We start from the raw sequence: 27,860 nt of genomic DNA on the forward strand, positions 1-27,860 counted from the left end.
CGCTCCACTTGTTTCTGCATGGGTTTCCTTCAAAGATGTGTGGGTTAGGGGGGATTGGCCATGCCAAATTTCTGTTAGCATCCAGTGATATGACAGCTATGGTGGATTAGCCATGAAGAATGCGGTGTTACAGGGTTGTGTCTGGGTGGAAAGCGGTTTGGAGGGTCAGTATGAACTCAATAGGCCGAATGGCCTGCTTACACACTGTAGGGATTCTATGATTCTGCAAAGGTATCTTTAAGGTGGCACGGTGGCTCAGTGGTTAGCACTGCTGCCTCACAGCGCCAGGGACCCAGGTTCGAGTCCCACCTCGGGCACCTGTCTGTGTGGAGGTTGCACATTCTCCCCGTGTCTGTGTGGGTTTCCTCCGGGTGCTCTGGTTTCCTCCCATAGTCCAAAGATGTGCAGGTCAGGTGAATTGGCTATGCTAAATTACCCATAGTGCTAGGTGCTTAAGTCAGGGGTAGGTGTGGGTTGGGATTGGGTCTGGGTGGGTTACTCTTCGGAAGGTTGGTGTGGACTTGTTGGGCCGAAGGGCCTGTTTCCACACTGTCGGGAATCTAATCTATCTGAGTTCCAAAATGGTACACCATCATTTGCTGTGTGTTTTAAAACACAAATTCATCTGATGGTTTCTCCCAGTATGGTTACTGCAGTCTTTATTAGAGGTTAAGAGGGGGATTTCCAGCTGATTTATTTTTATTCCCTCTGAGACAGAGACATCACAGACAACTGTAACCCCACACCCCTGCTGAATGCAGCTATCCCAGTATGTGGTCTTGAGCACCATAATAAGACAACCTCAATTTGCCATCAGGAGATTCACACCAAAGGCTCCTGGGATGACGGAGCTCTCCTGAGTTGAGAGAGTTCATAGAATTCCAACAGTGTAGGCCATTCCACCCATCGAGTCCTCACTGCTCCTCCGAAGAGCATCCCACCTACTCCCACCCCTCTACCCCGTAACCCCACATTTCCTTTGGCTAACCCACCTAGCCTGCATAATCCCTGAACACTATGGGAATCTTGCACCCTTAGGGTTCCAGACTAGATTAGATCCCCTATAGTGTGGAAACAGGCCCTACAGCCCAACAAGTCCACACCGACCCTCCAAAGAGTAACCCACCTAGACCCATTCCCTTCTAACTGATGCACCTAAAACGATGGGCAATTTAGAATGGCCAATCCACCCTGACCTGCACATCTTTGGACTGTGGGAGGAAACCGGAGCACCCGGAGGAAACCCATGCAGACACGGGGAGAATGTACAAACTCCACACAGACAGCTGCCCGAGGCTGGAATCGAACCTAGGTCCCTGCAGCAGTGCTAACCACTGAACCACCATGCCACCATTCCGTTCAACTTTACATCAACAGCAAAAATGAGACACAAGAATCCAGCAGCAACACAGCGAGTGCCTTCCATCTGTTTATTGACATTAACTGACGTCACAAAAACATTAGCTTTCAGGGACACCCAAGTCCCTTCATTGGTCAATGCAAAATTACAAAGGGGTGCTTTTAGTAACATGACAAACCCCTTAGCTTTTTAATTCATAAAAACTCCAAAAAAAATTCCGATTCATGTCGCCCACGTACTCACGATTTTCTATAAACGAAAAATAACAAACACGAAAAGCAGAGAGATCCCCCAACCTCAATATGATGTCAGCCAGAGGTCTTGCTGATACGAAGAATGTATAAAATTCATGAGCTTTCAGCTATACAGTTTTAGATCATCTGGCGAGTCAGTGCAATTAAAGGCAATGGAATAAACTCCATTTTTATTTTCAGGGAAAAAATTACAGAGATGAAAATAAGTTGACGTGGTTTGGCAATAAGAAGCAAACTCTTCACCTGGAGAATGGTCAGTCTGTATCATTTCCAAACAAATGGAGTAGTAATTGATGTGAATTGTGTTGGTGACCTTAAGAGAGAGCTTGATAAACACAACTTTGAATATAGGAGTTGTGAAGTTATGTTGTACAAGACATTGGTTAGCCCACTATTGGTGCACTGCATTCAATTCTAGTCTCCCTCCTATAGGGAGGATGTTGTGAAACTTGCAAAGGTTCAGAAAAGGTTTACAAGGACGTTGCCAGGGTTGGAGGGTTTGAGCTATGGGGAGAGGCTGAACAGGCTGGGGCTGTTTTCTCTGGAGCGTCAGGCTGAGGGGTGACCTTATAGAGGTTTATAAAATCATGAGGGGCATGGATAGGGTAAGTAGACAAGGTCTTTTTCCCTGGGGTCGGGGAGTCCAGAACTAGAGGGCATAGGTTTAGGGCGAGAGGGGAAAGATATAAAAGGGACCTAAGGGGCAACTTTTTCACACTGAGAGTGGTACATGTGTGGAATGAGCTGCCAGAGGAAGCGGTGGAGGCTAGTACAATTACAGCATTTAAAAGGGTATATGAATCGGAAGGATTTAGAGGGATATGGGCTAAGTGCTGGCAACTGTGACTAGATTAATTTAGGATGTCTGGTCGGCATCAACGAGTTAGGCCGAAGGGTCTGTTTTCATGCTGCACAGCCCTAAGATTCTAAACAAGAGAGGAACAGAAGATGACGTTGACAGTGGAGATGAAGTAAAATGTGCAGAGGGTCACGTCCACTCACATTGCCATCAAGAAAGACTTTTAATCCCCAGTGTTTTGTTTGAAATTGCATTTAAATTTCACCATCAAACCGACATCCTCAGACTATTGGGCCTTAGATTCTTAATTAGGCAGAATGACCTGTTGCTCCCCTCCCTCCCCTTCCCCCACTCCTTATTAGGGCTCATCCCAAACGATTTAGTGAACTTTACAATCTGTGGATGCAAGTAAATACCTGCTGGAGATCAGAAAATTGGAACAGGAATTGCTGGCGAAACTCAGCAGGTCTGACAGCATCAGTGGAGAGAGAAACAGCGTTAATGTGTCATGACTCTTCCTCAGAATGGGACACTTGCGCCTTCAGCGTTTCTGTTGCCCAATGAAGATGGCTAGGGTTTGGGGAGTCTTGAGGAACTTGGACGAAACCAGGGTATTTAGCATTTACAAAGTCTAAAACGTGGTTCTGGAGAAGGGGATGGAATGGGTCACGTGATGAGAATGAGAGAGGAGTGAAGAAGCTCACAGAACACTGAAAAGATCATCAGGGATTATTTTCAGGAAGAAGGCCTCAGGGTCACGTTGACCAAATTATATGGCGTCGGGACATGCTGGAGAAGGTAGTTCAAGGAAGATCAGAGCAGAGACGAGGATGAAAGACAATGATGATACTTGGAAAACAAAAGCGGGTGGCTCTTCCAATTGACTGAACCAGTCCACACTGGTGTTAATTGTCACAAAGCTAGTCCCTTTTTCCTAAAAGTAGTTCCTTGGCTCAAGGAGACTGTGCGCTTGATTTTTTTTCAGGAGGGGTAATAAACCAGGCTGGGCTCCGATCAATCTGGTTTGGTACAGAGATGAAAAGGATTTTGACAGGCCTTTTGTTTACATGCGAACAGATGAGACTTCAGGCCAAAGTGGTCATTCTTTAGGGGAGTGGTCAGCACTCTTAGCTGAGCTGAGCAGTTTTTAGTCCAGTCTTGAACTGGTTGGAAGTTCAACAAGGAGCTGTGTGGAAACTCTCTCTCTTTTCTGCCCTTTAACTTCAACCTGTAAGTATGTGTTCCATTTTTAAAGGGGGTTTGCTTATTGGGACTGTACTGCATATTCGGAACAGCATAATTAAGTCTAGTTAGACAGACTGAGTTCTGTAGGGATTCTTTATTCTGTTCTTTGTGTTTCGTTGTGTAATTTTGTGAATACATTTTTATCTATTTTAAAATTTAGTAGTCAACCTAGCTACCTCACTCAGTGTAATTTTCACTGCACACTTAATGAAACAAATTGCAAAGTTAAGGTCTGGGGCTGCCTGCTTAAGAATGTTTTGAGTGGTCTGGCCTCATCTATAACGTAATGCTCCAATCAAAATGGGGAGGCAGTAGCATAACAATACCGGTGAGTGCTCACATGTGGCTCAGTGGTTGACACTGCTGCCTCACAGCACCAGTGTGCCAGGTTCGATCCCAGCCTTGGGCAACTGTCTGTGTGGTGTTTGCGCATTCTCCCTGTGTCTGTGTGGGTTTGCTCTGGTTTTCTCCCACAATCCAAAGATGTGTCGGTCAGGTGAATTGGCCATGCTAAATTGACCATAGTGTTAGGTGAGTTTGTCAGAGGAGGGTGGGTTACTCTTCAGAGGGTCAGTGTCGACTTGTTGGGCCAAATCGCCTGTTTCCACACTGTAGGGAATCTAATCTAAACACGTGCATGGAGTTGCACAATCAAAAAAGCACACATGCCTACAAACTCACTCACATGTACAGAAGCACAAACTCGCAATCAAGAATTGGCACACAGCCTGTCTCACACAGTTAAAAAAAAAACAATACCGGTGACTAGGCTAGCAATTGTGACCCTCGGGCTAGTGTTCTGAGGATATCAGTTCAAATCCCAACATGGCAGATGGTGAAATTTCAATTCAGTTTTTTTAAAAAACAAAAATCTGGTGTTAAAAGTCTTGCTTAATGAAAACCAGGTAACTATGGGTCATAAAAACTCAGCAGCTTCCCGAATGGCCTTTCCGAGAAGGGAAATCTGCCACCCTTACCTAGTCTGGCCTGTGTGTGACCCTGGACCCACAACAACATGGGTGACACAGTGTTGACTTGAATTTTAGTAAAATCTTTGTTAGGGATCCACACGATAGACTAATCAGTAAAGTTAGATCATATCTGATTCAGCGTGAGCTTAACAACTGGATACAAAATTGGCTTATAGTAGGAGACAGAGACTGGTGGTGGAGGGTTGTTTTTTTCAGACTGGAGGCCTGTGACCAGCAGAGTTCCACAGGGATTGGAGCTGGGTTCACTTTTGTTTGTCGTGTATATCAATGATTTGGACGAGAACATAAAGAGGTGCGATTAGAAAGTTTGCCGATGACACCAAAATTGGTGACATAATGGACAGTGAAGAAGGTTACAAAGATATCTTGATGGATTGGGTCAACTGGCCGAGGAGTGGGAGATCGCGTTTAATTTGGATAAATGCGAGGTTTTGCATTTTGTTATTGCAAACAAAAACAGAACTTTTACAATTAATGTTGAACAGAGAGACCTAAGAGTTCAGGTACATAATGCTTTGAAATTTGTGTCACAGAGACAGCGTGTTTAAGAAGGCATTTAGCACACTTGTCCACATCACTCAGATATTTGAGATGTTCATGTTGAGGATGTGCAGGACATTGGGTGAGGCCTGTTCTGGAGTACTGTGTGCAATTCTGGTTGCCCTGTTATAGGAAGGATATTATTAAACTGGATGTTGCTGGGAATGGAGAGTTTCAGATATATAAAAAAAATAGACTGGATACTTTTTTCACTGGAGCATTGGAGGTTCAGGGGTGACATTGAAGATGTTTATAAAATCATGGGGGGGGGGGAAGGCCAAGATAAAGAATGACCAGAATCTTTTCCCAAGGGTGGGGGAGTTCAAAATGAGGGGGCATATCTTTTAAGGCGAGAGGAGAAAGATTTAAAAAGGACAGGAGGGGCAACTTGATTTACACAGAGTGTGGAATGAGCTGCCAGAGGAAGTGGTGGATGTGGGGACAGTTACAATGTTTAAAAGATATTTGGATAAGTACATGAATAGGAAATGTTTGGAGGGATATGGACCAGGAACAGGCAGGTGGGACTAGTTTAGTTTGGGGATTATGGTCAGCATGGACTGGAAGGGTCTGTTTCCGTGCTCTAGGACTCCGTGTGGTTGGCTCTTTGCTGCTCTTGGAATTTTTTGATTCCTTACCAGGCTGGTATTCATTGCCCATCCCTAACTGCCCAGAGAGTTGAGAGGCAACCACATTGCTGTGGGTCTGGAGTCACATATGGGCCAGGTTGGGTAGCAATGGCAGATTTCCTTCCCTGAGGGGCATTAGCTTTAGTTCTGCACAACCTCAACAAGACGTCCCAACTCCTATTGTCCAAGATCTACTCAATGCAGGCCTTGGAGTGAAGGGATTTTTTTCTGTGCTGTATGACACAATGATTCCCAATTAGGTTTAGGCAATAAATGCTTCTCATCTTTGCTCATCTAAATCCAGGATTGTTACTATCCATTTCTTGCCCTCTCATCTGCTTCCCCGGACATACATTTACACCATTCACTTCAACCTCTGCCCCTGGTGGTAAGTTTCTCAGTCTTATTTCTGTCCCTAGATAAGGAAGTTTCTCCTGAATTCCCTGTTGGATTTCTTGCAAACTACCTTATATTACATCCTCTAGGTACTGCCCTTCCCAGTGTAACACTCTCTCGGTTTCCAATCTGACAGCTGCACAGTCATTTCCAACGAAATCGATGCTTTAATTTCCAAGTTTATAATCCCCAGGAAGAAGAAATCGGAATTCGAGTTCTCAAACCGCTGAGCCGGGACATTTCCAGGTTACGAGTGCATCACTTTAAGACAGGTGCCTGGCCAACCAGGGGTGACATCGGGAAGCATTTGGGATTCTCAAAAGGTCAAGCACAATCTTCAAGACGGTGAGCGAGTTTCCGTCAGGAAGGACGTTGAAGGGACGCGGAGCAAAGGTGAAATGGACTTGAGCGTTGAGTCGGTCTAACAGGACAGTCTCAAGGGGCTGAACAGCCTTGGCATGCTTGCATGGTACTACATCAGGCTGCCTTCACAAAGTATTTGCTGCCAATCTCTACTCAAGAAGGTGAGCGTATGTGACAAAAGCGGTACAATAAATGATTGCATGAATGGATCAGGAGAGATATTAATGGGATGGTGAAAGCCACTGGTTCAGTGGGAAGAACCAGCCTGTTTTTCTTTCCCCCATACGGCATAGTAAAGGGTTAATATTTCTCGGTTGTTAATGTATCCGCAGTTGGTAATCTGTAATGCAAGACGCACAGTTAAAGGACAATCGATTTTGAACGTTTTTCACATGCTGTTGAGACAAACAAATTCAATCCACTCCAACATCAGAGCTCTTCATTTCTACCATTGGATACACAGAAAGGCTACCTCAGTAACCCCAGCCCCAGAGTCCCTGGCTTTGTCAAAAGTGAAGGGTGGGGTTTGGGGTGGTGGGGGGGTGCGGGTGTGACATTGTCAATGCTCAGTCCCACTCTCTACAGTTCAGAGTGACTGAGACCTTACCATGCAGTGGTGTCACAAGTCTGCTCTGTGCTGCAATTCACTAACTTCTGGGGCAAGCACAGTGACTCAGTGGTTGGCACTGCTGCCTCACAGCACCAGGGACCCGGGTTCGATTCCACCCTCGGCCGACTGCGTGGAGTTTGCACTTTCTCCCCGCTGTGGCGGGGTGGGTTTCATCTCGCAGTCCAGAGATGTGCAGCTTAGGGTGGATCAGCTGTGGGATATGCAGGGTTACAGGGATTGGATGGGGGTGATCCGAGGTTTGGTGTGGACTTGATTGGCTGAATGGCCTGCTTCAATGGTGTAAGGATTCTATGGTTTGCAGGCTAATCGGAGTAGTGCTTAAAAATTAACGTCTGCCTCTCATGGACTTTGTTCCTTCATAGCAATGGAAAGTTGACAAAGGTTGGGCCTGTGCCCATTGGAGTTTGGACGAATCATTGAAAAGGTATAAAATTCTGAGAACAGGTTGGATTCTGGGAGGACATTTCCCCCCACTCAGAGAATAGGAAAACAAGGAATATGGTTTAAAAAATAAGGTGTCTCCCATTTGGACACAACAAGAATGATTTTCTTTCGGAGGGTCAAGAGTCGAAGGATGTGTCTTCCGTAGACATTAATGGAGGTGGGATCATTGAATGTTCTTAAAGTGGAGGTAGGTAGACTCATGACTAGTCAGGGAACAAAGGTCATCAGGGACTAGCAGAGTACAGGCTTGAAAATGATCTGCTATTGTCTTATTAAATGGGTTAGGTTGTCCTGGTTTTTTTTCCCAGTTGAAGAGAGGTTTTAAAGGTAGAGGCACTGAGCAGTCTACCAGAGCCACTAGAGGTAATGCCTTGGGTTTTTTTAAAAAAAAAGAAGTTGGAACAATAGAAGCAGCCTGAATGGGTGTGGTCAAACTCTCACAGAACCATGAGTTTTAGTTTTAGTTTTCAGTACTTGATGTTGGAGGTCTTGAAGAAATGGGGAAGCTATTTTTCCCCTCTCTCGGTGACAGCTAAAATGCTGGGGGCTGTCTCCTTTCTGCTTGAATTGCTTGTGAGACAATTTGAATTTGCCTTTTGACAAGGGTGTATTCATGGAAGCTCCTTTATTAGTGATAGTTACTGTATCTATTATTCTCTTAGACTTTCCAGTAGAATGTGGGCGGCACAGTGGTTAGCACCGCTGCCTCACAGCGCCAGAGACCCGGGTTCAATTCCCACCTCAGGCAACTGTCCTGTGTGGAGTCTGCACGTTATCTGCGTGGGTTTCCTCCGGGTGCTCCGGTTTCCTCCCACAGTCCAAAAATGTGCAGGTTAGATTAATTGGCCATGCTAAATTGCCCATAGTGTTAAGTGAAGGGGTAAACGTAGGGGAATGGGTCTGGGTGGGTTGTTCTTCGGAGGGTCAGTGTGGGTTTGTTGGGCCGAAGGGCCTGTTTCCACATTGTAAAGTAAAGTAATCTAATCTAATCTAATTATTCCAATTCATTCTTTCTTTTGTAGTGTTTTAATATAGCAGATGATTAAAATTTTGCTTTAAATCTGGTAGTTTGATCAATCGAATTGCACCTGAAAGGTAACTTCTTACATTTACCTTTAAAATAAGAAAAGTTTTGTGTCTCATACAATCCCCTTCGGCCCAGCAAGTCTACACTGACCCTCTAAAGAGTTATCGACCCAGACCCATTCCCCTACATTTACCTCTGATGTACGCACGTGACCTACATATCACTATGGGGCAATTTTAGTGCGGCCAATTCACTTAACCTGCACATCTTTGGACTGTGGGAGGAAACCGGAGCAAACCCACACAGACACTGGGAGAATGTGCAAACTCCCCACAGTCACCCAAGGCGGGAATCGAACCTGGGGTCCTTGGCGCTGTGAGACAGCAATGCCCCCAGGTCGAGACCTATCTTCTGACTATTTTGATGGGGTTTGGTCTGATCCATAACACATTGCGGGTGTATTTGTTCTTCAACAGAACTGTAATAGCTAGACACACTAAACCCAAGGGTTTAAACTCATATCTCTCTTGCAGCAAGGGAGTACTGACCTCCACTCTGAGTTATATATCTCACCCACGGCAGTGCTTGGTAACCACTCTTCTCTATAATTTTCATGTACCGCACCTATGATACGAATAAAGAGAGCCAGGAGTTAATCACATTGCAGAAGTCGCACAATTGAATCCTTTCTGATGAGGTGGTGCCGGCATTGGACTGGGATGGACAAAGTCACATGACGCCAGTTAGTGTCCTTATTTGAAATCCCAAGCTTTCAAAGCGCTACTTCTTCGTCAGGTAAAGGGAATACTTTCAAACGAGAAGGTTACAAACAGGAGATGGACAGGCAGAGGCTCCTCGTGCACCCCGCCCATTTTTTTTATCCCGGAGTCAGAGAGATGTACAGCATGGAAACAGACCCTTCGGTCCAACCCGTCCATGGCGACCAGATATCCCAACCCAATCTAGTCCCACCTGCCAGCACCCGGCCCATATCCCTCCAAACCGTCCTATTCATAGACCCATCCAAATGCCTTTTAAAATATTATAATTGTACCAGCCTCCACCACTTCCTCTGGCAGCTCATTCCATACATGTACCACCCTCTGTGTGAAAACGTTGCCCCTTAGGTCTCTTTTATATCTTTCCCCTCTCATCCTAAACCTATGCCCTCTAGTTCTGGACTCCCCCACCCCAGGGAAAAGACTTTGTCTATTTATCCTATCCATGCCCCTCATGATTTTGTAAACCTCTATAAGGTCACCCCTCAGCCTCCGACGCTCCAGGGAAAACAGCCCCAGCCTGTTCAGCCTCTCCCAATAGCTCAAATCCTCCAACCCTGGCAACATCCTTGTAAATCTTTTCTGAACCCTTTCAAGTTTCACATAGGAAAGAGACCAGAGTTGCACACAATATTCCAACAATGGCCTAACCAATGTCCTGTATAGCCGCAACATGACCTCCCAACTCCTGTACTCAATGCTCTGACCAATAAAGGAAAGCATACCAAATGCCTTCTTCACTATCCTATCATCTTGGGTGATACTCAAAATATCCCAGTCGTTTTTGAAGACCGTACTCTGCTGTTCAAAGCTAGTCACTGACAAACCCAGATAATGCACTAAGCTGCAGGAGACCACCATTAGGAGAGAGACCAAAGGCCAGTTGAGCAGTAGAGATGGGATCTTGGTAAATTTGGGATTCAAAATTGGGTTTATGAAAAGGAGGGATGGTTCATTAGGTACACAGTACAGACTGTGGGAACATTAAACAAACTCCCTGTTTTATCCCTGTTGATGCTACAAGGAAATGCTGACGACAGCTATTTCCAATGGCAGTGAAGTCTCGGGCATTAAAAATTAAGACAATTTCACGAACAAAATTAGAAAACAACTCGACTTGTGCAAGACAGTAGTTCAGAACTTACTTCCACAATGATAACTGATGTCGCATTGTGTGCGGTTTTGGAATCCTTACCTCAGGAGACAAAGGTTCCCCAGGCTGATTCCTGGGACGATGGGGCTATCCTATAGAGAGCGATCAGGCAAACTGGGCCAGGATTCGAAGAATGAGAGGCGATCTCACTCCAACCTACTAAACGCTCAAAAGGGATAGACAGAGTAGATGCAGGCAAGATGGTTCCCTGGTGAGGGAGTCTAGAACCAGAGTCACAGATTAAAAATAAGGCAGATGCTACTTAGGTCTGAGTTAGGAGAATATTTTCAATCAGAAGGTAGTGAGATTTTGGAATTTCTTATCCTAGAGAGCTGTGGAAACTCTATCTTTGAGTATGTGTCAGGTAAAGATTGATGGACTTTTGATTACTAGTGGCATAAGGGGTTATGGGATGAGATTGAGGTAAGTAAAAGATTTTGAAATGTTCGCTCAACCATGATGGTATTGAATGGAGGGGCAGGCTTGAATGGCTTATTCCTATCTTCCCCTGTTCCTCTGTGGGGTCAATTAGGCATTTGGTCATAAGGATTTTGAGGATTGCTGTCAAAAGAAACATATTATCAATGTTCTTTGTCTTGAGTTTATCAGGACAGAATTGCAAGAATACCAAATCTCAAAGGGAAGGAAACAGCTATTTATACTATATGAGAAGAATGATGCTGGTTGACAGGAGCACTCCGAGGTGTCACCATGGGAACAACTTTCGCTCAAAAAAGCTTTTGACAGTGTACCTCCCCCCTCACAGTGATGTTCATGTTGGGTCATTGTTGACCTGTGAAAGATCGCCTCTGTCCAGTGATGGCACGAGGGGAAAGGCTGGCATTTGGAGATTGGCACAGGTCAGCCATGTTGTTGTTGAATGGTGGCAGAACAAGCTCAGGAAGCTGGGTGGCCTCCTCCTGTTCCCATGCTGGTACTATAATACTGAGGCGCCGAGCTGGTTAAGCTGGAGTTTGGGCCTTGGCTGGTCAGGGTTTTATTTGACTTAATGCCGCGTATTACAAATATAATGAAAAGCATTGTTTAGTGGCGCCACTCCCCGGGCGCCATCTTAAAACCAAAACCCGAGCATATAAAGAGAGAGAAATAAAGCAGTAAAGTTCACCTTCTAGCCTTGTCTCAATGAAGTAGGGTGGGGTCCGGATCAGAGCTCCTCCACCCCAATGCTGAACCAACGGCACTGCTCCGACGGTGCTTCTGCCACCATCTCGCCTCCACCAACACCACCACCTGCTGACATTCTCTGCCATCTACACAGCCACCATGCGCAGACTCACCACCCACCCCTGTCAGCCGCCTGGGTTAGATAAGCAGTTTCTAACTGTCCCCATGTCAGGCACGTGCACTGACCTGCACCCCCGAGACAGTGAAGTACGGGATCTCAAACTTGACGGAGATGGGCCGTTTCCCCTCGGTGGTTTCACTCTCCACACTTGGAAGGCCAAAGTGAGCCCGCATTAGATACTCCTTCCCGCCCTGATGAGAGAGAAAGCCATAAAAAACAAAAACCCCGTTCATTACATCAGAACAAGCAATTAGAAATTGCAGAACCAAGTCCAATTGGCCCCGATTTCTTCCAAGCTATCTAGTCTAATCCTGATGTGCAAGGGCTGGTAAACTGTAAAACCTGTGCCCACACCTCCTCCCTCACCTCTATCCAAGGCCCTAAAAGGAGCCTTCCACATCCAAAGTTTTACCTGCACATCCACTAATATCATTTATTGTATCCGTCCGATGCAGTCTCCTCTACATTGGGGTGACTGAACGCCTCCCAGCAGAGCGCTTTAGGGGACATCTCCGGGACACTCGCACCAATCAACCACACCGCCCCATGGCCCAACATTTCAACTCCCCCTCCCACTCTGCCGAGGACATGGAGGTCCTGGGCCTCCTTCACCGCCGCTCCCTCACCACCAGACGCCTGGAGAAAGAACACCTCATCTTCCGCCTTGGAACACTTCAACCTCAGGGCATCAATGTGGACTTCAACAGTTTCCTCATTTCCCCTTCCCCCACCTCACCCTAGTTCCAAACTTCTAGCTCAGTAACTGTCCCCATGACTTGTCCGGACTTGTCCTACCTGCCTATCTCCTTTTCTACCTATCCACTCCACCTTCTCCTCCCTGACCTATCACCTTCATCCCCTCCCCCACTCACCCATTGTACTCTATGCTACTCTCTCCCCACCCCCACCCTCCTCTAGCTTCTCTCTCCACACTTAAGGCTCTCTGCCTTTATTCCTGAAGGGCTTTTGCCCGAAACGTCGATTTCGCTGCTTCTTGGATGCTGCCTGAACTGCTGTGCTCTTCCAGCACCACTAATCCAGAGTGCAAAGGCTGGTGTTGGACTCGGGTGGACAAATATCACCCAACACTGGGTTATAGTCCAACCGGTTTATTTGGAAGCACTAGCTTTCGGAGCGCTGCTCCTTCCATGAGGTAGCTAGTGGGGCTGGATCAGAGGACACAGAATTTATAGTAAAAGATCAAAAGTGTCACACAACTGAATTGAACAAACCAAGTTTGCTGTTAAGTCTTTAATCATGTAGAATGGGGGATGCAGGTTTCGATACATTAATCCCACATTTAACAGCAATCTTGGTTTGTTCAATATGTTGCATCAGTTGTATGACACTGTGATCTTTTACTGTAAATTCTGTGTCCTATGATCCTGCCCCACTAGCTACCTGATGTAGGAGCAGCGGTCCGAAAGCTTATACGTTCAAACAAACCTGTTGCACCACGACCTAGTGTTGTGTGATTTTTTTTAAAACTCACTCATCCTGTCCTTTCCCTTTCCCTTTCCCCTTGATCACGGTTGCTGCAGCTCTTAAAGAAAGCAGGTTGCTCAACTCTAGGGATGCCCTCTACTTCCTGAGTCAGATGTTACATGGGAAGGCAAATGATGTGTGTTGAAAACAAGGCTTTGAGCCACCACCAGAGGGCTCCTGGCTAAACAGGTTCAGGAGAGGCCACAGTCTCTGAGCTGTCATGACTGGGCCAGCGACGGCCTAGTGGTCTTACCCCTAGAACGTTGATCCAGAGACGCAGTTTCCTGGGGGACCTTGGTTCGAATCCCACCACAACTGAATTTGGATTCAATAAAAATCTGGAATTAAGAGTCTAATGATGATCATTAATCCATTGTCAATTGTTGGGTAAAATCCATCTGATTCACTCATGTCCTTCAGGAGAGGAAACTGCCATCCTTACCTGGCCCGGCCTTCACGTGACTCCAGAACCACAGCAATGTGACTGACTCTTAACTGATCTCTGGGCAGTTAGGGATGGGCAATAAATGGTGCCTAGCCAGTGACACCTCCATGGGGTGAATTATTTATAAAATCCCTCCTCATGTACTTGAAGAGTGACGCAAAGGACACTGCGCATTACCCAGGATATGTCCTCTCTGCAGAATAACTGATACTCTTTGGGTTTCAGGGCTTTGTCATTGCTAAATGCATCCTTCATAAAGGCAAGAAGGAACAGCATTTATGTAGCACCTTTCACAACCCCAGGTCATCCCAAAATACTTCAGGGCTGGCGGAAGACGTTTCAGGAGGTGTTGGGATGCAGGAGACAAGGCGGCCAATTTCTACACAGCAAGATCCCAGAAACAGCAACACATCCGAGTGTGTTTTGGTGATGCCAACGCAGGAGTACATTTTGGCTGAGGTACCGGTGTCAACCCGGTCGCCTTCCTTCAGGGTGGCTGCTGTGTGGACCTTTGACATCCACCTGGGATCGTGTCGACGGGCATCCCTTTCCCACCTCATCATCTCCGCTCCACCCCCACCCCGACAGTGCAACAACGGAACTCAACTCCGCCCATGAATCTCAAACCGGGCTTGATCCCCCTAAACACTGACTCAGAGCCCTAGGTGGTTCACATTGATCCCCCTGAATGTCCACACGCAGCGCATTGGCTCCTACTTACAGGTAAGGATTTGATGGTCCACACTACGGTGTTGTTTTCAGGAACCCACTTGGCACTGCCCATGGTCGTCTTGAACTTGGGTGAATCGGCGTCGCTGGGCACGGGGATTACAATCTCCACGTTGTTGGCCACCGACTGCTTCTTGAACTGACTCCTGGCCTGGAGGAAGACATTGACGCCTTTATTACCAGCTAATTCCTCTCCTCATTCCCAGAGGGTATGGATTTCTCCTGGTGCGTCAGAGCCTTCCAGAGCTCACTCTCACACACCCCCTCTCCTCGTAGGGATGGACCGTGCTAACTGGCTACAGGCTTCCCCTGCTATCCCAAACTAGTGCTTTCCTAGGAAATCTTCTGTAAGCCAAAATGGCGCAAAGGGAAAAGCAATCATGCTATTCGTAAAAGCGAAAATCCTCTGATTTCTTTCAGTTAGCGAGGACAGGTATCATATCTAAGTGAAAGCAAACTGGCACAAAGCGAATTTTCGAAACGTGGGGGATACCTGTATTGCACAACACAGGCATCACAGACTCGGCGGTTTCTGACTTTGGACACTGCACACTGCCCCCACAATTTCTTTTGGGGATGGCTGGACAAGTGTGGAAAGGGGCTTCCCTGCTGGATATTCCAAGGCTGACTGCAGAGATACCACACTCAGAAGGGACTGGTTAGCTCGTTCAGAGGGATGGCTGGAGAATGGTACTGGATAACACCACCAAACAGTAGCAGGGGGTGCAATACGCTGGCTGGGGATATTATAGAGTCATAGAGATATACAGCACGGAAACAGACCCTTCGGTCCAACCCATCCATGCCGACCAGGTATCCCAACCCAATCTAGTCCCACCTGCCAGCATATCCCTCCAAACCCTTCCTATTCATATACCCATCCAAATGCCTCTTAAATGTTGCAATTGTACCAGCCTCCACCACATCCTCTGGCAGCTCATTCCATACACACATCACCATCTGTGTGAAAAAGTTGCCCCTTAGGTCTCTTGTATATCTTTCCCCTCTCACCCTAAACCTATGCCCTCTAGTTCTGGACTCCCCCACCCCAGGGAAAAGACTTTGTCTATTTATCCTATCCATGCCCCTCATGATTTTGTAAACCTCTATAAGGTCACCCCTCAGCCTCCAACGCTCCAGGGAAAACAGCCCCAGCCTATTCAGCCTCTCCCCGTAGCTCAGATCCTCCAACCCTGGCAACATCCTTGTGAATCTTTTCTGAACCCTTTCAAGTTTCACAACATCCTTCCGATAGGAAGGAGACCAGAATTGCATGCAATATTCCAACAGTGGCGTAACCAATGTCCTGTACAGCTGCAACATGACCTCCGAACTCCCGTACTCAGTACTCTGACCAATAAAGGAAAGCATAATAAACGCCTTCTTCACTATCCTATCTACCTGTGACTCTACTTTCAAATTCGGAGTCTACCACCCTGGCTTTGCCCCCCGCAAGAGTATCGGGGCAAAAACAAAACCGAACGATCAGCATGGATTCTTGCGTGGCGATAGGAAAACTGGCTGTAGGATGCTACTTATGGGTTCGAATCCACAGCACTCGGTGAAATTTGAATTCAGTAGAAAGTTAGCCCAATGGCAACCAGAGTTAACTGCCTGGTTCACTCATTTTGGAAATCTGCCGTCCTTACCCAGTCTGGCCTTCACACGACTCCAAACCCACAGCAATGGGGTCTTATCTGCCCTCTGGGCAATAAGAAGGGCCTAGACATGGCACCCACACCCCGTGAATAAATTAAGACTTAAATTTTAATTGAAGTTCAGACTGATAGGGTCCAGGGCCCTTCATGCTTACTCACTCTTCCATGTGTTGGTGGCTGTCAGTCACTCACTCAATATTCAGCAATTGGAATCTCAGCAATTTTATCTTTTACCTTGATCAGATATTCCACTCGGCTGTGGGAAAACGTCTCGATCACAGATTCAATCCAAATCAGAGGCTTCACCTGAACAAAACAAAAATAAAAGAATTCTTGAAATGGAGTTCTCGTTTCTTAAAAAAATTCCAACTCGTGAACACAGAGTCAATTTTTGTTTCATATAAAGTGAAGGTATTTTCTAAATGATATTAGGACGCACCTGGGGCAGGTGGGATTTGAACCCAGGTCTCCCGGCTCCGAGGGAAGGACACGACCAACCCATGCTAGGCCCAGGAAGGGTTGGCAGCTGATCGAAAACAGCTGAGAAACACAGGTTTGTATCTGTAAACCCTCAGCCCCTGACAATATTGGAGTCCCCTCGCCGCTTTGTTCCAGTTATTGTTCCCGATAAAGTCCACTCCTTCTCACCATTCATGGGATGTAGGCATCACTTGGCATTTATTGCCCGTCCCCAGCTGCCCCTTGAGGTGGTGGGGGGGGGTGAGCGGCCTTCTCAGACTGCTGCAGTCCACCTGCTGTAGGTCGACCCACAATGCCCTGAGGGAGGGAGTTCCAGGATTTCGACACTTGAAGGAGCGGCGATATATTTCCGAGTCAGGATGGTGAGCAGTGTGGATAGGGGAACTTGCATGCAAGATGGTTGAGGTTGTGAGTTGGAAAGGTGCTGATAGAGAAGCTTGGATGAGCTGTTGACCCCTGCGAATTGAGTACAGTTGTTGGGATGTCATGTTACAGGATATTGGTTAGGCCACTTTTGGAATATTGTGTGCAGATCAGGTCTCCCTCCTATCGGAAGGATGTTGTGAACCCTAAAAGGGTTCAGAAGAGATTTACAAGGACGTTGCCAGGGTTGAAGGGTTTGAGCTACAGGGAGAGGCTGAACAGGTTGGGGCTGTTTTCCCTGGAGCATCAGAGGCTGAGGGGCGACCTTATAGAGGTTTATAAAATCATGACGCGTGTGGATAGGGTAAATAGCCAAGGGCTTTTTCCCAGGGTAAGGGAGTCCAAAACTACACAGCACAGGTTTAACATGAGAGGGGAAAGAGTTAAAAGGGACAGCATTTTGAAAGGTTAGAGTCATACAGTCATCCAGCACAGAAACAGACCCTTTGGCCCAACCAGTCCATGCTGACCATAATCCCCAAACTAAACTAGTCCCAGCTGCCTGCTCCTGGCCCATATCCCTCCAAACCTTTGCTATTCATGTACTTATCCAAATGTCTTTTAAATGTTGTAACTGTTGTAATGACTCAGACAAAACTTAAAAGGGGTAACATTTTCACACAGAGGGTGGTGCATGTATTAAGTGACCTGCCAGAGGAAGTGGTGGAGGCTGGTACAATTACAACATTTAAAAGGCATCTGGATGAGTACATGAATAGGAAGGGTTTAGAGGGATACAGGCCAATGGGACTAGATGAATTTAGGATATCTAGTTGGCATGGATGAGTTGGGCTGAAAGGTCTGCTGTATGGCAACTCTATGACAAAACTCTTCTTGATGCATCGAGGGGGAATGGATGGCTGATTCCTTCTGATCCCACAGTGAAGTGGAAGGGGACTCAGTGAAAATCTTCAGTGAAAAGCGTGGTATTCCATGGGACCCCAAGACCGTACAAAATGGACAACTGAAACACCCAACAAATGGTTAGTAACGCCATGCCTGGCATCACCATCCCTCAGATCTGCTCGCTCTCTCTCTCTCTCTGATTCTCACTCCCTCCCCACTGTAACTGTCATCCAACGCCTCCCTCTCCGAAACATTCCACTCTAAAACCCCCAAGCAGAGGTTGAACAAAAGGGTTGTTTAGTTCCCATGTGGCATGCCTGGCTTCAGCGATTCAGTAATTCCCACTTGGGATTATTGCTACTATCATCATCAGGGGAAGCAATAAATACTGGGCCTAACTCACATGAACCAATTGAAGAAAACATTAAGAGAAAATAAGAAGAATTGATGATGCAGGAAATCTGAAACAAAAACAGAAATTGCAGAGAGTGAGAAACAGAAATAATGTTTCAAATCCAGCGACCCTTCTCCAGAAAGGACCCAGGTAATGTTAACTGCGTTTCGCTCTCAGCCAGATCAGCTGAGTTTTTCCAGCAGTTTCTCTTTTGGTTTCTGATTTCCAGCATTCACAATTCTTGCGTATTTCCTTCCCTTCTTCAGAAATGTTAACTCTGTTTTTCTTCTCTCTCCACTGATGTGGCACTTCTGTTCAGCGTCTCAGTCAATCTCTGTTTCTTTGTAAAAGACAAATGGTACTTTGACTGAGAATGTATAGCCAGCCTCAGGAAGGTTCTAGAAAAGTGCCCTGCGTTGTTATGGCATTGGTTTCCTTTTCATTCGTTGATGGGATGGATATGTCCCTGGAATTCTGTCCATCCCTGAACTAAACTGCTTGTTCAGCCATGTAAGAGGAGGTGATTGCTGAGTAGTATTATTCATAGAATCCCTATAGTACAGTAACAGACCCTAGGGCCCAACAAGTCCACAACAACCCTCCGAAGAGTATCCCACCCAGACCCATTTCCCTACAACTCTACATTTACTCCTGACTAATGCCCCTAACCCACACATCCCTGAACACTGAGCAATTTAACACAGCCAATCCACCCTAACCTATACATCCCTGAACAATATAGGCAATTTAGCATGGCCAATCCATCCTAACCTGCACATCTTTGGACTGTGGGAGGAAACCAGAGCACTCCGAGTTAACACATGCAGACACGGGGAGAATGTGCAAACTCCACACAGACAGTTGCCCGAGGCTGGAATTGAACCCGGGTCCCTGGCGCTGAGAGGCAGCAGTGCTAATCACTGTGCTGCCCAGACTATGAATCCAGATACTCAGTTTTCAGAAATGGTCATCTAAAATTAAAAAGAGATCTTTATCAATTGGGTCAATGGGCCGAGGAGTGGCAGGTGGAGTTCAGTTTGGATAAATGTGAGGTGATGCATTTTGGTAAAGCAAACATGTACAGGATTTGTACAATTAATGATAGAGTCTTGGGCAGTGTTATAGAACAGGGAGACCTCGGGGTTCAGGCATACAGTTCTTTGAAATTTGAGTCAGAGTGGTTAAGAAGGCATTCAGCATGCTTGCCTTCATTGCTCAGATCTGGGACAATAGGAGATGGGACGTCATGTTGAGGTTGTGCAGGACTAACGCTCAATAATGCCCTTCAGGGAAGGAAATCAGCCATTGTTACCTAATCTGGCCCATATGTGACCCCAGACCCACAGCAATGTGGTTGCCTCTCAACTCTCTGGGCAGTTGGGAATGGGCAATGAACACCAGCCTGGTAAGGAATCAAAAAATTCCAAGAGCAGCAAAGAACACAGAGTCCTAGAGCACGGAAACAGACCCTTCCAGTCCACGCTGACCATAGTCCCAAACTAGACTAGTCCCACCTGCCTGCTCCTGGTCCAGATCTCTCTCCAAACCTTTCCTATTCATGTACTTATCCAAGTGTCTTTTAACAATTCTAATTGTCCCCACATCCACCACTTCCTCTGGAAGCTCATTCTACAAGTGAACCATTTTCTGTGCTAAAGAAATGGCCTTTTTAAAAAAATCTTTCCCCACTCACCTTAAAAACATGCCCCTTAGTCTTGAAATCTCCCACCCGAGGGAAAAGATACCTGCCATTCACCTTATCTATACCCCTCATGATTTTACAAACCTCTATAAGGTCACCCCTCAATCTTCTACACTCCAGCGAAAAGTCCCAGGCTGTCCTTATAACTCAAACCCTCCATGCCCAGCAACATCCTGGTAAATCTCTTCTGAACCCTCTCCAGCTTAACAATGTCCTTCCTGTAACTGGGTGACAGGAAGTGGACACAGTGATCCAGAAGAGGCCTCACCAATGTCCTGTACAACCTCAACATGGCTTCCCAACTCCCATTGCTGAGAGTCAGGAGTTACGTAAAGGTCAGACCAGGTAAGGACAGCCGATTTCCTTTCCATTACGGTATCAGTGAACCAGATGTGTTTTCATAACAAATCAGTGGTCAGTCCACTTTCTAACTGAATTGAAGATGACCCTCTACCCTGGTGGGATTTGAATCTACATCCCAGGAACATTATTCTGGGTTACTCAGCGAGTGACCGAACTAGTGCAGCGTACCCCTCCTCTTTGTGAACAATTGACCGACCCCCCCAGGCCCATTCCATCATCTGCACTTCTCCAGAAAACAGAGGGAACACAGTGCAAACCAAAACATTTAATTCAGAGGATTTGTCACTCACGTGGATGTTTAGTCGATAAGACATCAGTTCAAAATCTCCGTCCGGGGGAATGAAGGATATCGTCCGGTCGTTTTCAAAACGGGAGAGCCTCACACACTGGTGGAACTTCACATCTTCCATCTCGACAGATTTACTCTTGCCTCCTAAACCCAGGGAACAGAGAAAAGCATTAGCAGAATCGGGAAGCAGCGTGCAGGACCCAAAAGGTCACTTCCGACTAAATTATGATTTAAGAAAGAAAGATAAGAGATGTAAAGCTAGAGGGGGGTGGGGGTGAGGGGTGGGGGGGGGGGGGGGGCGGATGCAAGCAAGCATGCAAGGAAGGGGGTGGGACAGCACAAGAGGGAGGGAGGGTGCGAGGGAGCAAGAGAGCACATGGGAGGGGGTGAGGGAGTGAAAGAGTGCGAGGGAGGGCACGAGGGAGGGAAAGAGGGCAAGGGAGCGAGAGAGTGTGCGAAGGCAGGCACGAGGGAACTACCAGGGAGGAGGCGAGGGAGTGAGAGTGTGCGAGGGAGGGAAAGAGGGCAAGGGAGCGAGAGCATGAGGGGGAAGAGGGAGAGCGCAAGGGAGGAGGTGAGGGAGAGGGAGACGGTGCGAGGGAGAGCGAGACAGTGCGAGGGAGAACAAGTGGGAGAGCACAAGCGAAAAAGAGAATGATTGAACATAAAAAGCACAAGTAGAGTTGACCTCCTCTGACTTCCTCTTGCATTCAGACTATCCCAGCTGACCTGCTACCTCAGTACCTCATTCCACATCCAATCCCCATTAGCTTTCATGCTCCAAGATTCTAACAGGCTAGTCTTGGCTCCAAATATATTCACTGATTGAATCGCCACTGCCCTGAGGTAGGGAAAGATTATAATCCCTCTGCAAGCCTAATTCAGGGGTGCTAGGTGCAACAATGCACCAAGATAGATTTAATGGTCATACTGATGCAGCTAGGACTGACCTACAATCCACAGTGCTACCTCATATGAATGCACTGTCACAGCAATCACTCAGTAGGGATTAGTTTATTTAAAGCATTAGAGCACATTGTAAGTTATGATGCAGATAGTGAGCAAACCAACTGATTTGTGTGTCTGCATGCAAGCAAGCAAGCACTCTCATTGCCAGGCAGTGTCACAAGCGGAGCTCAAAGTTTAGGAGATGAATGATCTTAAAAGCAGGGTGCATATAACAATGCACTACCTCAGGGTGGGCAGAGATTAGAGGGATGGGGTACTAAATATGAGTGATTCCCTTATTTGACTGGGTTGTATTGAGAGATAGTGGCACATCAGCACAACTGAATGATTTGTGCAGACAGAATGCACCCACATGGAACATGATGGAGCCCATCCTTATTCTCTGGCAACTTCTTCCTGTTTTTCTGGTTACAGCCCACAGACCACTCGTTCCTCCTTTGGGTGTTTTGAAAACCTTGTATTCTTTTCCACATCTCGTGCTTCCGTGGCAAACATATCCGCTTCTGCTTTCGTGTGGTTACAATCTGTCCGACAGTCCTCGGGTGATTCAAATCCAGCGAGAGATTTTTACTCCGAAACTTCTTGTGCTTTGCCAGTCCCTTCAGCTCTTCACAGCGCTGCTCAGGTGCTGCCCTCCGGGGCAAGCAGCAGCCAACCGAATCAGTGCCCATCTCCAGCCAATGTGCCCCTTGGTGGGCACAGGTTGGCACGTGATGCAATGCCTCTGTTGCCCCTTGTCCTTCAGCTGCTCAATACATGGGGAAACTATATGTTTTGTTGAGAGTGAGTGCGAGGGGTGGGCAGGGAGAAACACTCATCTTCGAATAATACACCAAAAGCCATATCAACAAAGAATTTGAAGTTTACAAAACAAGATCTGTTTACATCAGGACTTGTGAGCGTTGCAATTAATTGGAGAGGGAGGAACAAATCAACTGCTCAAATGGATAGACAGGGAATAAAGGAGGCTATAAATGATCTTGAGATCTAGGGTGAAGCTGGTTAGTTCAGTTGGGTGCATGGCTAGTTTGCAATACAGAGCAATGCCAACAGCGTGGGTTCAATTCCCATCCGAGCTGTGATCACCATGAAGGTCCTGCCCTCGAGACCACATCCCTCAGCTGAGATGTAGTGAACTCTGATATGGCAACAGTACCATTCAAGATTGGAGACGGTTACAGAGGGTGGTGAACATGGCCCGGACAATCACAAAGGCCAACCTCCCATCGATAGAATCCATCTACCATTCCCGCTGTCAAGGAAAGGCCGCCAACATTCTCAAAGATCCATCCCACCCTGGTAATGTTTTTCTACAATCTCTACCATCGGGGAGAAGGTACAGAAGCCTGAACACACGCACCAGCCGGTTTTGTAAGTTTCTACCCCACTGTTGTTAGAATACTGAATGGACTCACATACTCTTAACATTCCCCTGTACCTGTGTTTTTGTTTTTGCTGCTGTTTACCTATTATTTACTGATCTATGCGACTTAACTCTGATCTGCCTGTATTGCTCGCAAGACAAAGCTTTTCACTGTGCCTTGTGACAATAAATTCGATTCAATTCAACCACCAATCATCTCTCTCTGATGGGAGAGTGAGCGCATGCTGATGATGATTTGACCTGAAGCAGACCATTAAAAGGGACGAGCCACATTCTCATCACTTCTCCAGGCAAATGCTCTTTCGCACGCGACACCAAGGACCATCACACAAAGCAACCACTTCTTCTGATGGCAGAGCTCTTTGGGGTTCTCTCATCTGATGAGACAGCTGCCCGAGCTGACAAGGACGGCTGCCAATGAGCTACTTACGTCCTGTTAGCTCGAAGAGCACCTTGTCGTTCAGCCCCAGCCGGAGTTCCGGCATTCCGGACAGAAAAACCCGGAGCTTCACGCTGCCGACAATCTCACTCTGCAGAACGTTCCCGTTGGCGCTGACCTGCCCAAATAATGAGGAAGAGTGAGCGGGAAATATAAAACCACACGTGGGATTTACAATGTTCCGTCCCACTCACCTCCCGCCTCAGCCCTGATCTCATCATACCGTGGCCTTGGAGAGGTGGGGGGAGGGTGGTCGGGGGGGGGGGTGGAAATCCAAGCAGTTTTACTGCAGTGGGAATAGAGACAAGGGAATTGTGGGCAACCCAGAGATACTGAGGCTGTTCCCCGTTGAGCAGAGAAAGTGAGGAGACGGTTCTATAGAGGCATTCAAAAATCACAAAGAGTTTTGCTGGAGTGAAAAGGGAGAAACCGTTTCCAGGGGTGGTACGGTGGCTAGCACTGCTACCTCACAGCGCTGGGGGACCTGGGTTCAATTCCCACCTTGGATGACCAGCTGAGTGGAGTTTGCACATTCTCCCTGTGAACGCATGGGTTTCCTCTCGTGGTCGAAAGATGTGCAGGATGGGGTGGATTTGTCATGATAAATTGCCCATCGTGTTCAGGGATGTGTAGATTCGGGTAAATTGGCCATGCTAAATTGCCCCATAATGCCCAGGGATGTGTAGGTTGGGTGCATTAGGATAATAGGGTAGGGGAATGGGTCTGGCTGGTTTTCTCTTTGGACGGTGAGTCACAGAGTCATAGAGATGTCCAGCATGGAAACAGACCCTTCGGTCCAACCCGTCCATGCCGACCAGACATCCCAACCCAACCTAGTCCCACCTGCCAGCACCCGGCCCATATCCCTCCAAACCCTTCCTATTCATATACCATCCAAATGCCTCTTAAATGTTGCAATTGTACCAGCCTCCACCACTTCCTCTGGCAGCTCATTCCATACACGTACTACCCTCTGTGTGGAAAAAGTTGCCCCGTTAGTCTCTTTTATATCTTTCCCCTTTCACCCTAAACCTATGCCCTCTAGTTCTGGACTCCCCTACCCCAGGGAAAAGACTTTGTCTATTTATCCTATCCATGCCCCTCATAATTTTGTAAACCTCTAGAAGGTCACCCCACAGCCTCCGACACTCCACGGAAAACAGCCCCAGCCTGTTCAGTCTTTCCCTGTAGCTCAGATCCTCCAACCCTGGCAACATCCTTGTAGATCTTTTCTGAACCCTTTCAAGTTTCATAACATCTTTCCAATAGGAAGGAGACCAGAATTGCATGCAATATTCCAACAGTAGCCTAACCAATGTCATGTACAGCTGCAACATGACCTCCCAACTCCTGTACTCAATACTCTGACCAATAAAGGAAAGCATACCAAACGTCTTCTTCACTATCCTATCTACCTGCGACTCCACTTTCAAGGAGCTACGAACCTGTACTCCAAGGTGTCTTTGTTTAACAACACTCCCTAGGACCCTACCATTAAGTGTATAAGTCCTGCTAAGATTTGCTTTCCCAAAATGCAGCACCTCACATTTATCTGAATTAAACTCCATCTACCACTTCTCAGCCCATTGGCCCATCTGGTCAAGATCCTGTTGTAATCTGACGTAACCCTCTTTGCTGTACACTACACCTCCAATTTTGGTGTCATCTGCAAACTTACTAACTGTACCTCTTATGCTCGCATCCAAATCATTTATGTAAATGACAAAAAGTAGAGGTCCCAGCACCAATCCTTGTGGCACTCCACTGGTCACAGGCCTCCAGTCTGAAAAACAAACCTCCACCACCACCCTCTGCTTTCTACCTTTGAGCCAGTTCTGTATGCAAATGGCTAGTTCTCCCTGTATTCTATGAGATCTAACCTTGCTAATCAGTCTCCCATGGGGAACCTTGTCGAACGCCTTACTGAAGTCCATACAGATCACATCTACCGCTCTGCCCTCAATCTTCTTTGTTACTTCTTCAAAAAACTCAATCACGTTTGTGAGACATGATTTCCCATGCACAAAGCCATGTTGACTATCTTTAATCAGTCCTTGCCTTTCCAAATAGATGTACATCCTGTCCCTCAGGATTCCCTCCAACAACCTGCCCACCACCAAGGTCAGGCTCACTGGTCTATAGTTCCCTGACTTGTCCTTACCACCCTTCTTAAACAGTGGCACCACGTTTGCCAACCTCCAGTCTTCCGGCACCTCACCTGTGACTATCGATGATACAAATATCTCAGCAAGAGGCCCAGCAGTCACTTCTCTAGCTTCCCACAGAGTTCTCGGGTACACCTGATCAGGTCATGGGGATTTATCCACCTTTACCTGTTTCAAGACATCCAGCACTTCCTCCTCTGTAATCTGGACATTTTGCAAGATGTCACCATCTATTTCCCTACAGTCTATATCTTCCATATCCTTTTCCACAGCAAATACTGATTCAAAATATTCATTTAATATCACCCCCATTTCCTGTGGCTCTACACAAAGGCTGCCTTGCTGGTCTTTGAGGAGCCCTATTTTCTCCCTAGGTATCCTTTTATCCTTAATATATTTGTAAAAACCCTTTGGATTCTCCTTAATTCTATTTGCCAAAGCTATCTCATGTCCCCGTTTTGCCCTCCCGATTTCCCTCTTAAGTATACTCCTACTTTCTTTATACTCTTCTAAGGATTCACTCGATCTATCCTGTCTGTACCTGACATATGCTTCCTTCTTTTTCTTAACCAAACCCTCAATTGGTTTATTTATCCAGCATTCCCTGTACCTACCAGCCTTCACTTTCACCCTGACAGGAATATATTTTCTTTGGATTCTTGTTATCTCATTTCTGAAGGCTTCCCATTTTCCAGCCGTCCCTTTACCTGCAAACATCTGCCTCCAATCAGCTTTCGAAAGTTCTTGCCTAATACCGTCAAAATTGGCCTTTCTCCAATTTAGAACTTCAACTTTTAGATCTGGTCTATCCTTTTCCATCACTATTTTAAAACAAATAGAATTATGGTCGCTGGCTCCAAAGTGCTCCCCCACTGACACCTCAGTCACCTGCCCTGCCTTATTTCCCCAAGAGTAGGTCAAGTTTTGCACCTTCTCTAGTAGGTACATCCACATACTGAATCTTAGCATGGCCAATTCACCTAACCTGCACATCTTTGGATTGTGGGAGGAAACCGGAGCACCCAGAGGAAACCCACGCAGACACGGGGAGAATGTGCAAACTGCACACAGACAGTCACCTGATGCTGGAATCAAACCCGGTTCTCTGGCGGTGTGAGGCAGCAGTGCTAACCACCGTGCTCTGAACTGAGAGATTGCAAGCACCCGTGCGATACGATGTGATGGCAGTCCCAGCATGTACTGGAAAATTGAAAATATGTAACACTTGGCTGTGAAATGGATACCTGAGTTTTGGTTGCTGATTTGACAGCAATTCGAATTCAACCAGTTTAAATTATGTCCCAGAATACTAAAACCCCATCGAGTTTGAATTTATTGTTTTGTCAACATCAAACCAATGAGATGATCTGATGTTGGGGGTATAAAAATGCGGGCATTTTGAAAATTGGAGCGAGAACAACTGCCATCGAGACAGATCTAAGAAATTAGGAAATAGCCTCTATCAAAGGTACCTTTTCATCTGAAACACACTCACAGTAAAAACCAACTTGGTGACCAAGGGAATTCAGCAGCCAGAAGAATGAAGTCACAGAAGATGACAGCAGCTGTATGGTTTTGAAATTAAGTTGATGTAATTTTAATTTGTGATTGGAACAGAGGAGAGATTATTGAGCGTGAAGACCAGTCAGTGGAAGGATACTGGTGGGGACGACGGGAGAGGAAGAAATGGGGTGCTTGGAGGCCTTCGTCGTGGCGAATAAATGTGTGCAGGGACTGGATGTCCATGGTGAAGAGGTGGGGTTGGGGGCCGGGGAAACGAAAGTCATGGAGGAGGTGGAGGGCGTGGGTGGTGTATCAAACATTTGTGGGGAGTTCCTGGACTAAGGGAGTTAGGACAATGTCAAGGTATGTGGAGATTCCTGAAGAGGAGCTTATGCTCAAAACATCGACCCTCCTGCTCCTCGGATGTTGCCCGACCGGCTGTATTTTTCCAGTGCCACACTTTTTGACTCTGACCTGCAGTCCTCAATTTCTCCCTCTTATTGGAACAGCATATTGTTATAGAGTTGGAGACAGGTAATAAGCACTGAAGAGAAACCGGGGCTTAGAGTTGTGAATAGTTGTTGTTTAATGTTCACCTTTAGAGTTAAAATAATAAATTGATGTTATTTTCTTTAACTAGTGGAATTGGTGAGTTCTCTGTCACTCGT

At 46.7% G+C, this 27,860-nt stretch overlaps 1 protein-coding gene across 3 annotated transcripts in view; it reads right to left on the reverse strand.

Annotated features, from left to right (window-relative positions):
* Window positions 1–1,416: 1,416 nt before the first annotated feature.
* The window catches only part of LOC140468047 (AP-1 complex subunit mu-1-like), a 46,280-nt gene continuing 19,836 nt past the window's right edge, over window positions 1,417–27,860 (reverse strand). For all 3 annotated transcript variants that reach the window (XM_072564219.1, XM_072564220.1, XM_072564221.1), the window contains exons 6-12: window positions 23,516–23,642; window positions 20,734–20,876; window positions 16,470–16,541; window positions 14,570–14,728; window positions 11,984–12,109; window positions 9,229–9,304; window positions 1,417–6,918 (exon numbers count right to left, since the gene is read on the reverse strand). In XM_072564219.1, coding sequence (XP_072420320.1) covers window positions 6,896–6,918; window positions 9,229–9,304; window positions 11,984–12,109; window positions 14,570–14,728; window positions 16,470–16,541; window positions 20,734–20,876; window positions 23,516–23,642 — 726 coding nt within the window. In that variant the 3' untranslated portion in view covers window positions 1,417–6,895. The remainder of the gene's footprint in view (window positions 6,919–9,228; window positions 9,305–11,983; window positions 12,110–14,569; window positions 14,729–16,469; window positions 16,542–20,733; window positions 20,877–23,515; window positions 23,643–27,860) is intronic.

The sequence above is a fragment of the Chiloscyllium punctatum genome, chromosome 46 (genome assembly GCF_047496795.1).
Source record: "Chiloscyllium punctatum isolate Juve2018m chromosome 46, sChiPun1.3, whole genome shotgun sequence".
NCBI classification, from domain to species: Eukaryota; Metazoa; Chordata; class Chondrichthyes; order Orectolobiformes; family Hemiscylliidae; genus Chiloscyllium; species Chiloscyllium punctatum.